The sequence below is a fragment of the Pogoniulus pusillus genome, chromosome 6 (assembly GCF_015220805.1).
Source record: "Pogoniulus pusillus isolate bPogPus1 chromosome 6, bPogPus1.pri, whole genome shotgun sequence".
In the NCBI taxonomy this organism is placed as follows: domain Eukaryota; kingdom Metazoa; phylum Chordata; class Aves; order Piciformes; family Lybiidae; genus Pogoniulus; species Pogoniulus pusillus.
Genome location: NC_087269.1, coordinates 18027388 through 18041152, shown reverse-complemented (window position 1 = coordinate 18041152; position 13765 = coordinate 18027388). Strand labels below are relative to the sequence as shown.

At 44.1% G+C, this 13765-nt stretch overlaps 1 protein-coding gene across 3 annotated transcripts in view; it reads left to right on the top strand.

Annotated features, from left to right (window-relative positions):
* The first annotated feature begins 2303 nt into the window (after window positions 1-2303).
* The window catches only part of TBC1D12 (TBC1 domain family member 12), a 45243-nt gene continuing 33781 nt past the window's right edge, over window positions 2304-13765 (top strand). For 2 of the 3 annotated variants that reach the window (XM_064144719.1, XM_064144718.1), the window contains exon 1: window positions 2304-3274. In XM_064144719.1, the coding sequence (XP_064000789.1) occupies window positions 2433-3274 (842 nt within the window). In that variant the 5' untranslated portion in view covers window positions 2304-2432. Of the gene's footprint in view, window positions 3275-3533; window positions 3563-13765 lie in introns of those variants that run through there. The other variant, XM_064144720.1, reaches the window with a different exon arrangement.

Here is a 13765-nt window from a genome sequence, read left to right as displayed (position 1 = left end):
GATGGCCCAGAATGCAGTGGAGAACAGCAAACCTACCATATCGGTGCAAAAAGCTTAATTAGAACACTTAATGGAAAAGCTTAATTAGTTAATTTATGCTAATGGTTTATTTTGAACAAAATAGCCTACAAAGTGCAGTTCAGCTGGCATCTCCAAAGGATAGGTAAACCTGGCCACCGTCACTGGGCATTTTTGCAAGCAGCTCTGGCCAGTAGTCCTTTGCCTGGCACAGCTACAGCTGGGTGAGGCTGCTTGCCTGCTATCAAAGATAGGAAAGGCAAACCAAAACATATCTTTTCTCCAGCCTCTGAGTTTCCAGGTATTTGTCACCTACTCAAATCAAAGAGGTGAGATCCTGCTTGCTTGTTACATGTACAACATCCAGTGTTGCACAGCCCACTGCAGAAGCACTGTTGCAAGATGACACAAAGGGGGAAAAAAACCCATCACAAAGGGTTCTAACAAGTCCTAACAGTTAAAAGCATAAACATTTTATGTAGGTGAAGATTCCCATATTAAACTTTTATTCCTAAAATGCTCACATTTTAAAAGAAAATGAAACCCAACAAAAGAGGATGTCTGTACACTTCCCCATTTCCATTTGGTGCATAAGGCCACTTTCTCTAGGCATGTCCCACTTGCCTGCCTTTAAAAGCAAGGACTGCCACCCCTCTGCATGACCTTTGCAGGTGGGGTTACCAAATGGAGAACTTCTCTGTTTCAAAGAGAATGGCACTTTCCATGTTACCAGCTGTAAGTACACACAGAAGGAACACAAAAGCAATCGGTTAGGTTGAGGTGCTAACTTTGATGCTTGCCTAGGATGACTGGCAGCCTATTTGAGCATCCATGGGGTCTATGTTGGTTCTCTGGGGACTTGAAGTCCCTTTGCCTTTTCTTTTGGCATGCTTTCTGGCTTTCTTTCCTCACTGGGCAGAGGCAACTGCAATATATTGTTGGTTTTGGGTTTTGGTTGTTTTTTTCTTTCTTTCTTTTTTCTCTAAGAGATGTGGTAGGAAATACAGATGGTGGGACCTGTCTTCCTGTATGTCCTCCATCCACCTCTCGAACTTGAAGAGTTTTGAGATCCTGTCACTACTCTGGAGAGGATTCACCCCATGATATCGAAATGGCTATCCAATTTCTCACTCCTCTCTCATTCCCGCCAAAAGCTCCAGTACATCGTAGCTCGTAAAAAAACAACGAGCAACAGGTAGGTCCAGACGCTGCCCTGCCCACCTCCATTCCCGGCGGAGGGCTCACATTTGCCAGCTCTTTCCTGGCCGCACTACAACTTATCGGTTTTCTCCCCAGGCAGAGGCACGGCTGCGATCCCTTCTCGCCCCGGCTCTGAGCTCGCCTCAGCTGCCCTCCCTGGCTACGCCTTGGCGCATGTTCCGGGTGAATAACCACGCTGAGCCTCACGCACAATTCCGCCGCGGGCGAGCAGATGGCTCCGCTGTCGTCTGCCCGGCGAGGGAACCGTTGCCGGGTCTCGGAGTCTCCGTGAGTCTCCCGCTGTTCTCCCGGGAGCACGCTCCGCCCCATGCGCGCCCAAGTCCCCACGCAGCCCTGGCTGACAGCGTCACCTTCCAACACCTTAGGGAGGCAGTCCCATCGCAGCGCCATCGCTACTCTTGACTTTCAGTTATTGTTTCTTACCAAAAGTCCCAAACCAACCAAACAAAAAAAGGTGGTGGTGGGGGAAAGTGCAAAGTACTGGACGTTCTACGCGTCCTCCCGGTAAACTCAGGCTTTGGCTATTACGCCCGCCGTCCCCAACTAGACGCTGGAACGGTACGCGGTGGGGGCGGGACGGATACGTGTGCGGGGGACTTCAGTGGACGTCTGTCGGGCACGGTTGAAGCGACGTGCCCGAAACCTGCGGAGGCCATTGTGTAACCCCAGACCGAGCGGGCAGAGACCCGACGCGTTTGCCCATGCAGAGCATGGTCGCTCGGCTCACAGGGGCTGAAGGATGCTGCCACCCAGCTAGGCATTTTCCTGGAAGGCGGAAGGGTGGCGGAATGCGGTAATGCAGTGAGCCTTTAGCTGGAATACGGTAGCCGGGGAGGCAGGAGCTACTCCGCAGCACTCTTCTGCCGGGGAGAGCCATGCCTAGTTGGCATCTCTATGGTCCCGGATGTGGTTGCGCCGGGGAAGGCGGGAGCGCTCCTTCTGCCCTGCCTCTCTATGGTGGTTTTCCGGGGGGAAGGGCCGCTGCCGGCTCTGCGCGCCTGCGTGAGCCGGGCCCGCCGCCCCCCCCGCCGAGGCCGCGGTCCGACGGGTGAGCGGCGCCGGCTGCCAGCGCTCGCGGCGCCGCTGCTGCGGAGGAACTCTCGCGCCCCGCCCCCCTGGGTCCCCGCCGCGCCGGGGGGGCCGCGCCCCCGCCCCGCTGCGCTGCTGGCATTCCCGGGGCTCCGTGGCGGCAAATGGTGGGGCCGGACGATGCCGGGGCTCCGGGCAGTGCAGCCGTGCTTCCCGCGGGCCGGCAAGAGGTGACGGCGGAGGAGGCGGAGGAGGAGGAGGAGGATGGAGAGCGGGATGGGAGCCGGGGCTTGAGCCGGAGGAGCGGCGGGCCGGGGCAAGAACGGCTGCTGCAGCGGTACCTGGCGGTGCTCGGCCCTGCCGCGGCGCCGGGTGGAAAGTGCTGTCCGGAGAAGCCCGCCAACGGGGCCGCCTACGTCGTGGGCCCCCGTGGAAGGATGACCAACGGGGACGTCGGCTTCCTGCTGCTGCCGCCACCGTCGCCAGAGGAACCGCCACCGCCGCCGCCTTCTCGGGCAGGACGGGCCGAGCTGGGGAGGAATGCGCCGGAGGAAGAGGAAGAGAAACTGCAGAACGGGGGCTTCCTCCCCTGTCCGTCTGGCCCGGGGAGTGGCGGCGACTTTCCCGCGGGAACCGCTTTGGAAGAGCCGCTGAGGAGCTGCCGGTTGCGAAGTGAGGCGGACCGATGTGGTGCGGCGGCGGCCGGCAGCTCCACGCTGCCCATCGGCGCAGAGGACAATGCTGGTAGCCGGGTGCAGGCCGGCCCCGGCTTGCGGACCTCACGGGGCCGAGTGGAGACCGCTCCTTTTCCCCCAGCGTCCCTCGGCTTCACGGACGTGAACCTGAACTCCCGTAACACCTATGAGGTGAGCCGTCGCCGCAGCGCCCCGGAGCACCTGCCCACAGGAGGGACGACGCCCGCAGCCCCGGCGCCGCCGCAGGAGCCGGCGGAGAGGGCCCAGCGGGCAGGCATCGCCGGTAGCAGCTTTGCCGAGTTCTTCACCAGGTAAAGGAGCTGACGGCGGGGCCAATACCGGCCCCACCCCCGGCCTTGAGCCCAGGGAGAGGGGATGCCCGCGGGGCCCCGGGCGGGCTGGGTGCGCTGGAACCACGGTTCAAGTGTGCCGGGTCTGTTCACGGCGGCGGTGGGGGTTGTCTGAGGAACCGTGTCTGGTGTCAGCAGTGCATTCCTGCTGGTCAGATGATGAGCAGTTCCAACTCCGGCGGGCTCTTCTGCCGAGTAAACGCTGCTACAGCAGGAACGTAGCTTTGCTTTGGCCATGGAGGTGATCAGGTAACGATATTCTCGCTGCTGCAAACTCCGTGGACGTCAAACTGGAATCTGCTTCCTGTGACAGTTTGTTGTTTTGTTTTTTTTTTTACTGTCTGAACCAGCACATTACTACTGATTAACCGGCTTGGGGAATAAGGTGAAAATAACTGGTATTGAAAACTGCTTTCGGGTGATTCTGAGATCATGAACGCTGCAGAGGCTCATAAAGCTTTTTGTGTTTGCTGACGGTGTATGCACAGTTTACTTACTCTAGGGCGTGATATGGGAAGCTTCAGGGACTGGGCTTTGTGCTCAGGTTAATTTGGCTTCTGTTAAGTTCTAGCACAAACCCAGAAACTTAAGGGCATCCAGCTTCACTGGCTGGGGTCTAGCATCACTGTCTCTTAACATGCTACACAAGACATGCATCTCGATTGTAATAGTTTATAGCATGCTCTATATTGCTTTTGTTTAAAGAGGGGAGTTTAATTTCCAAGTTCCTAACAGTTTTTATTCTCAAAAATCTTGGAGTTATTGTCAGTGACTGTTTTGAGAAAACTGAAGGAGGTTATATCTATTAACTGAAGAACTGATACAGAAGGGTAGAAATTTGATCTCAGGGCAGGATCATAGATTGAGAAATAGGCTCCTTCTGTCAGCCCTCAGGAAGAGGAGTGATGGAATCCTACCTGAGGATACGGATAGTGGCAGTTGCAGGGTAAATCTGATTCCTCCACCTTGTTCTAAGGATGGATTGAGAGATGTATCTCTATTCCTACTATTTCCTATTCGTGTTCTTTTGTCCCACACTTTTTTTTTCTCCCCATAGTACATGGACTGCAGGATATTTACCTTTACCTTGTTAATTGAACACCTTGACCAGTAACATTGATACTTGTTGCTTTTCTCCCCAGAGTGATAGCTCAATGAAATTCTGGAGAATTTTCCTCATAGAAAAGAGCGAAGTTGGCGTTCAGTAGAAGTTATTGTCAGTTATACACCGATGTTTGCTGTTTTCAGTAGAAGCTTGAGTAATACACAGAAAAAAGCGAATTGCTTCTAACCTGGCAAAAACTATGGTGCTGACACCTCAGTGCAGAGAGGGGATTTCCAGAGAGCAAATTTCCTAGCTCCGGGCTGGCCCTGCTGGCTGTGCCTCTTGTGCGTTTGGCCTAGTGAGTGATACAGAGACTTCAATTTCATGTCTATCAATACATTCATAAAAATGCCTTAGTTATTTTGGCTACTTAGATAAAATCAACTATGAGATCTATCAGTAGACCCCACTTCCATTGTTTTTTTTTAAACAGAACAAACCCCCGAACAACCTTGAACTCTTTTTCCTTGATATTTCTCTCTAGATACAGTAATACTAGAGTAATAAGGCTTTCATAATTTTGAGTAGTTTGTTACTGTCTTCCAAACTATTTCTGATACTTTAAAGGCTTACACTTTTTTTTAAACTACTCAGATTAATTCAGAAACAACAGTTGCCATTTTAAGTGGATTTTTTTCTAGTTCTTGAACTCGAATTGCATAAAAACTGTCCTGTGATGGAGTGTTGGTAGCAACCATACCTCCTTGTCAAACTTCTCAGCAGATGTTGTGTTTTTGAATGAGCACAGAGTCGTAAATGACGTTGCTCTCTAGAGTTTAAGTTGTACTAGGTGATTGTGTTGTACTAGAAGACCATCTTGCTCATGTTTTGTCAGCTCATGTACCTGCTCCTACAGTGTCGAAGAAAAGGTACTGAATGTGTTAAGCACAGGTAGTTCAGCAGCTTGGAGCGTCTTATATAGGATGCTTTGCACTTGGAATGCTCTTTGTCTAGTTTACAAACTGTCAGAAGCTTCTTAGCTCCCATTGTTTTTTTTCTAATGGTCATAATTGTATGGAAGTAGTTTTAAAAGCTGAACCTTTTTTTACTGCTATTTAAAAAATGATAGAAGGCAAGGGGGAAGTCCTGCTGAAAACTTTGTTGTTGTACCTGCCTGGTCAAACTCTTTGGTCGTGGAAGATCCAAGCTAGGAGGCTGCAGTTTCCAGCTGCTTGCTCCAAGCTCTTCAGTTTTCAATTACCAGAGGAATCTTCTTTGCTGTTCTTTGAAATCATTAGTGTTAATTTTCTGTTTTCATTTCACTGAAGAAGAAACTGATGAGGTGAGGTAGGGGCAAAAGTGAGCAGCTGTCAACAGCCCAAGCTCTGGTACAGGAAGAGTGACTTTGCCCTGGAGATTGTCAGTAGTAATTACTTTAAGGTCATGAACAAGTTTATTCAATGATTAATTTTTTTCCCCCAGAAAAGTATAAGATGTAATATTTGACCATAGGATTTTAAGTTGTGTTTGTGCCAAATTACTAAACGTGTCAAATCAATGATGACAACTTTAAACTGAAAAATATTTAGGTTTGATCTTTTTGTTCTACCTCTTTGTTTCTCTCAGCATGTGAAGTGCGATGCCTCAAGTAAATCAGAGGTATGTGGAGCAGAGTACTGTGGCAAGGGAAGTTGCATGATTATGGTCACTTGTCTCCACTGTGCAACTGTTATGGTCAGAGCATTAAGTGGCATCTTGAAAGTCACCTGTCACTGCTTTGTACTCCTGTATATGATTCGTAATACGGCAGTATACCCAGACTGTTCTTACACTTTGTGGTAGTGTGTAGCAACTTGTGTTCTGGGCTTATTGGATCATTTTTGGGTAGCCCCAGTGAATTGCTACTGGGTATAGAATGCTTCTGTGAGCAGGCATATCGTGTGAACAGTAAAATTAAAGCCATGATGATTACCTTTATTGTACTATGCTTTATTCCCCAAAGCGTCACATACAAAGCAGAACGGTAAACTAAAGAGGGCAGGCAGCAGCATGTATTTCAGTGATTTTGAGTCCTTTTAATTCTACATGTATATACCAGGCGTCATCATCTCCGCTTGTATAGATGTTATTCCTTTCTTAATTATGTATTTACTAGATAAATTTCGCTGTCTGGTGGTTTGCAGAGTTTCTCATTCCTGGATTCAGAGCTTAGTGCTGACAGCAGCAGTGACTCTTTGTTGTAGTAAAGCAACATTTTCCAAGTAACTTCTTTTCCAGAATACATCTATCAAGGTTTCCTAATGGAATAGTGAAACCATTAATTTTTAACTTCCACATTTCATGGATCTTTACAGTGTGCTGTGTACACATTGGTGTAAGGGGTTATGAGCATGTATGGTAGCTGGCACATATATCCTAACCTCTTTAGTCTCATCCTTCCTTCCTTACACAAAGCAGTTGTGCTTATTATCCAGAAGTATTGAAAAAGCTTCCATTAAGGAGATGACAGAAAGTTGAAGGGAGTCAGTATTTGTAGAAACAAAGAACTGAGAAATCGCTGAAGCCCACATCTTTTTCTCCCTCTTTGTAAACACAATTCTGTGGTTAAGTAGGCAGTTCTTCAAAAGCTGCTAATCTTGCTCCTACAAATGTCCTTGACAGAGACTGTGGAGGATTGCAGAGACATTCACTTCCCTGAGTATTACTTGTGCACATAATAGCATATCCAGATCTGTAGTTTATATTTCAATTTATTACTAAGTAGCACTTGCAGCTCTTTGAGCTGTATAGGTGTATACTTAGTCTACAGTTGCATCTTGTGTTTAATACCTAAGTCAATGTTTCTCTGTGTATGCAGAGTGTTTCTGTTTTGTATATCAGCATGAAACTTCAGAGGGTGTATAATACAGCAATGGGGAAGAGTTCTCTTTTGTGGAGTTGTGGTCAAAAATTCTAGTCAAGCAGGGAATGAGCTGTCTCTAGTCACAACAGATCTCCTAAACATGCTGTTTGTGTAAGGATAGAAGAATAGATTGATGGAGGCACTTTATGATGCTTAATTTATATTCTTGTATTGGTTGTTCTTAGATCTTGTTCAGTTCTTGCTGATATCCTGGAAACACTTGTGTGCTTGGTCTTGAGGTTGTTTTTCTCCCTGTCCAGAAGAAACAGAGCCTCTAGGGTCAAGGAAGTATAGTGACGATATACTGGAAAGATAATCGAAGAAGAGCGAAGGGAATAAATAGAACAATGCTTCCCTCAAAAAAATAAGAGCACTCTTCAAACTTCTGTCTTTGTCAGACTTTGAATTTTGCTTTCACTAAGCAATCTTGTAATTTGAGTGAACAAGGAGGTATTATAATTTACTTGAATTAGACAAGAGCATCTATAACTAACCTCAGTTAGTTTCCTTTTTTCCAGAGAGACATAATCAACTTGATAAAAGTAGGAAAAAGTATTATAAAATTAAGAAGCTTCCCATTTGCTGTTTGTGAAGAATGATTTATTTAATGAAGTTATGTTGACATGTTGGCTGATTTCTGCCTTGCAGTCACGAATAACAAATCTGGTGACCACTTAAGTAAATGTAATCTGCAATATAATGCAAACAGTATCAAACTTTGAAGACTGATGCTTAGTGTGTATTTGTTACCAACTTTTTAAATAACTCTACACATTGAAAAGTTTACTCAAATTATATTAACTTTTTATTCACAAAAAGGTTAAGGAAACATTTCTGTGCACCTAAAGTTCCTGTGACAAATGTGGCCCCATTGTAGTCCCTCAATTTAAGAAGGACATTGAGATGCTTGAACGTGTCCAGAGAAGGGCAACGAGGCTGGTGAGAGGCCTTGAGCACAAGCCCTAGCCAGGAGGAGGTTGCTCTCTTCTCTCAGGTGGCCAGCACCAGAACGAGAGGACACAGCCTCAAGCTATGCCAGGGGAAATTTAGGCTGGAGGTGAGGAGAAAGTTCTTCACTGAGAGAGTCATTGGCTACTGGAATGGGCTGCCCGGGGAGGTGGTGGAGTCACCATCCCTGGAGCTGTTCAAGGCAAGATTGGACGTGGCACTTGGTGCCATGGTCTAGCCTTGAGCTCTGTGGTAACAGGTTGGACTTGATGATCTGTGAGGTCTCTTCCAACCCTGGTGATACTGTGATACTGTGGTACTGTAAAATCTGTATGATGGCAGGCTTGGTTTCATTAGTGAACCAGTTCCAAGCAGCTTATGAAGATGAGCAAGTCCTCAAGGTCTATGAGTTGAAAATGCCTGTGTGAGGAAGTTTCATACCCAGGCCTTAGGGTGAATGTGTAGGTTTTAAAGAGTTTTGTGTTTCTGAAGAACATGAGAAATTAACATTTCATCACAAGTGCATAAGATGCTGTGCATCTGGCTGGAGCATTTGTTGAGTAGCAAACCACAGTTATATTTCAGATGCACAAATGGAAGAATTGTATGCTGATTTAACAGTGGATAGGTATCAGGTTGCTATATTCCTCCAACTTCCATCTGCAGCTTTTTTTCTTTTGTACTTCTATTGTTTCAGTTGCCTAGTGCATTCAGTAACGTAGCATCTTGCCTGTCTTGCTGATGGGCAGTGATGAAACTGTTTGTATGCTGGATGCCAGAACACTTCAAGAAAACCAAGCAAATAGTGAACTACCAAAGGTGCTTGGGTGGCTTGTGACTGTGAAATGGGAAGCATTGTGTCAAAGCCATCATGCAAAAGTGAAAGGAATCTGGCTGCTGTATATTAATATCAGCTGTCTAACAGATAAAAAATGGACCCTTGTGTTTTTTAGTATTTCTGTAGTTTATCACTGAAGCGGTGACAAAATATATTGTGAAGTGCTAACTACTGCAGAAATCTGATACACTGAGTGGCTACAAAGTTGTAATACAGTAATGCTGCATTACACAATTAACTAGTTGATGAGCACTCTCTCTGGGACCAGAAGGGGAGAATATTAACCAAGCTTACCTAGGCAAGTTGTAGTAGTAAACATCACCAGTTCCCGTGACTGTCTTAAAAATAAAACTGTGCCTTGCTTGAATTTACAGTTCATAGATTCATAGGTTGTGTCAAAGACTGGAAGTCTTTCTCACTTTGTCTTGAAAATGTGTCTCGTAGGAACATTGGGGAACACTGGGGAACAAGTATAGTGATTGCCCTGATAATGCTGGTGAGCTTTGCCTTAACTGAAAGTTACTACTACTACTGGAATAGTTTCAGGTAGTTTGCTTCATTGTGTTGTAGTTTTGTGAGGTATCTTGGTGAGCTGACTGAAAAGTTTGTGTTGTTGGGAAACAAAGAGAATCTGTCTTTCCCACTTCTGGTATTGATTCTCTGTGATCTGATGCAGCTCATTAAATTGAGGAGTGAAGAAAATGTGGATGGTTTTCTCTGGGATTGGTGAGTTTAATTGACTTGCAGGTTACTCAGTCTCGGAATCTATGCAGCAAGGGTAGTGTAGAACATACTGGTGAAAGAAATAGGAATGGGCTTCCCCATAGTGGAGCTGAAACAGTTTGGCCATTAGGTGTGTGAGTGGGAGTCCTATTCTCCAGGCACTGCTAAACAGCAACATGCTCTAAGAAAAACAGCTGTGGCTTTGCTGGAGTAGATATTCCTGGCCATACAAAAAGCAGGAGGACATCTTTAGTCATCTGGTGGAAATTCTCCATTTCTTGCAGCTGCAATGTAGGGTTTAGGTTTTGTAGGCAAGTGACATTTGATTGTTATTACAGTAGATTGCCCATAGTGCTTGGTGTAGTGTGAAAAAAGCTGCTGAACTGCCTGATAAAATACAGAGATGATAGAATAGTTCAGCACAGAGCATTTTGTTAGTTTACTTTGAAAAGTAAAGATGAGACCACACTTCTGCCTTCCTTTACTCTTTGTACGTGGGCATTCTGAAATTTAACCATACACATGTCTTCTTGTTTATATATGTTTTTAAATGTTTGTGAAGCTGACCTGTGGAACAACTCTTTGTTAAAACATTAATGTAGACTGTTAAAATACTGTTTATCAGTAAGTGTTTTATACAGAGTGTTCTGTAATATCACCAAAATGCTTTCAACTCAAAACTTCCTGTGTTTTTGTACTGTAATAAATCTGTTTTGCCAGCAGAGTTTTCAAAGCAACTTTGAGACTGGTACCAATAGTTCTCTTAATCTTTGTGGCCTCTGAGAGGTGGGAAACTTCCTTCCCTGTACCTCAATCCTTAACAGTTACTCCTTGACATTTCATTTGATTTCAGTTATACTTAATTGTAGCTGAGGATTTAGTTGACCACCAATATCCATGCCAATGTCACAGTTTCATTAAACAACAAAAAAGAAAAGAATGCTGCAAGCCTCTTGCTGAAGATGCATATTTTAATGGTTAGGAATTGTTTTGTTGGGTTTTTTGAGAGGAGGAAGAAACCAAAAGCTTGCTTGTGTAGCACTTAAGACTGTAGTATTGGAATATTACAAATGCAAGTATTGAAGTTCATTTGGAGAGGATGGTTTGGTATACTTTTGATGTAGAGAGAAAAAATAGATCTTTGTACTGCTAAAATGTGCTAAAACTAGAAATATCCTCTAATAGATCTGTGCATGGGGGTAACAAAATCTAGAGAAGCTTGTGCCTGTAGCAACCCCATGGAAGATATGAACTGTAAAATCAATAGGGTCATTTGTGCTTAGAGCAACCATGTAAATATATTGAATCAAAATAGGCTGATGTTATTCTAAGTTATTTGAACTAAAAATATAGAATGTGTAATAAATTCAAACTTTATTACTGTTTTATTCTAAATCTTCACATTAAGAATTTTAAACTGTTACTTTAGAAATTAAGGTTGAAGCATTAGAATAAAGAATGAGCTGAAAAACATATTTTTAAAGGAGGGGGTGTTTGCTTTTAATATTTTTGTGTTCATGTCACTTTTCCAGCCAGAACTAATAATGTGAGAAAATACTTCTGAGAATGTGAAAGTGAGCAAATATCTTCTGGACAATGTAATATAATTAAAATCTAAAGTAGCAGGGACATTCTCTCTATTGATCTGAGAAGTAATTACTGTGTGCACTCTGAATATACATTGCAATTTTTTGAATGCTTTAAAAAATAAATTTCTACAAATTATGTACTGTATATATAAAGCATTTTGAAGTGGAGGTGTGAAATCCTACTGCTGTTGTTCTGCAAGCTTTGTAACTGGCTAAGCAGAAAGGTTCTGTTTTCTTTTTGGTGATTCATTATTTATGCTTGGAGTTGAGTTACATTAGTTTCTGTATGTAAATTATTGAAAAAGTCTTCTTTAAAGCAGAGAGGAGGTAATTGTCTATAATCAAGCATTGTCTTTCTGCTCTTAGTTCCAAATTACTGCACATAAGGCTTTAACAGAGTGGACAACATTGGAGCACGAAGAAAAATTCTGTTGTCTTCTTAAGCATCTTTTGCATTTTACACATGGTAAAAACATGCCAGTGTGAATGTAATCATTCTTGTGTACTGAGTTACAGTCATTGAAGAAATATGGAACTGCAAGCTCATAGGAGCCTTTACAATTTGTGAAGACTCTTCTGAAAGCGTAGTTTTAAGTATAAAATATTAATTTTAATTTTCTTGTGGGTTCCTCTAGCACTTGGAGGAGGAAGTTATCATCTGTGCATTCCAGGAACCCCTTAGATTGCTGGTGCTCTGCTGTGTGGTCCTTCTAACAGATGTCAGGGTGGTTGAAGTCCTTCATGAGGACCAGGGTCTGTGAGTGTGAAGCTTCTCCTATTTGTTTGTAAAGGGCCTCATCTGCTCTGTCTAGGCAATCACATTAAAAGTACTTTAACAATGCAGAGTAAGCTATACCCACTAGGGCTGTGTTTTAGCTGGCTATCTCACAGCTTAGTTGCATTTTATGGATTTTTAAATTACTCTTCTCTTTTTTTCCCCTCTGTGGTTCTAGCACAGCTCATGTTCATGCTTCTTAACCAGGTTAGAATAACTGTGCTACTAGATGACTTCCTTTAGCACTGAAAGCCAGGGCTGGCACTTCAGAAATGGTGTTAAATACAAGGGTTTAAATGCTACAGGTTGTGGTGTCATGAAGGGAGTGAAACATGAGTCTGGATCTGTATTTTGTTTTAAATCTAAAGGGCTAAGGGCAGATATAGAGTGGTGAATGCTGTTTCCAAATGTTGTTAAGAATGCTGGATTCAAATGGGAGTTTTAGAGAGAAAACCAGGAAGTGAATAAAGTTGATTGCTTCCAGTGATGCAGTACTACACCTCAGCATCTCTGAATGATTTGAGATGGTTCTTCTGGCAGGCTTCTTCGAGGCTCAGATTGGAAACCCAAGGGTGTGAATTTGAAGTGGAAGGAAAGCAACTTCAGGCTTTACTTGGATCACAAAACAGTGGAATACCTGTGACCTAGTATTGATATACAGTGGAGTTGTAGAAAGACAGTATCAGCATGTGTGCTATAGTTCTTTAAAATCAAAATGACATCTAATTGAAACTAAATTTGAGTTTGACATTTTTGGGCAAGTGGAAGACTCATAAGACTACTTGGTGTTGTGGAGAGGCAAATCAATCATACCTAGAGGCAGAGTGCTGGAGCTGTATCTAGCCTGGTGCCTTACTTACCTACTGATATTCGTGGTCGCTGCCATTCAAAGCACTTCAGCTTCCTCTGAGTGACTGTTGTGCAAATCAGGCAGCCCAGTTTCTAGTCTGGTGTTGGATCAAGCTTGAGGTAATTGCTTCTGTTATTTTCCAATAATTTCCTCCAAACCCTGGAAATGTATCATCCTCTTGGGCTTGTGCATAGCTAGCTCAGAAAGTAGAGATAGGTTTAGTGTTCAGGTTTTATGGTGGTGATGGGGAAAGATAAAACTGCAAAGTAAACAACAAAAAATAATCCTATGAACAAGTTCCACTGATCCCCTTCTGAGACATAATTCTAACTCCATGTAGATTTCACTAATTTTTCTTAAACAGCAGCCAGAAAAAAATATTTGAAAAGCAAAATCAGAGTGAAGACAAGCAATTGCTGTAATAGAACATCATATTAATGCCACCTGCAGAAATGCATAACATCTATGAATTAAGACACCATCGGTATGGCAAAGCTCCTGCACAGTATGCTGTGGGTGCATTCAGAAGTGGTTGAAGCAATGTTGAATAAGAAAGGAAACTACCAGTTGTAGCTGTTACTACAGCTGTTGTACTTGTGTGATGGTGAAAGCCCATAGGTTCTTGTGTACTGTAATCCAGATAATTTTAGGAGTAGATGTTTTGGTATGTGCCAGTAGCAGCTTCTTATACTGTGGTGCTTCAGTTACTTTGCGAGCTCTTTAATATACCTACTGAAACATTTGTGAAGTGCCATTTAAAAGTGTTAATATGTGTTCCCAGT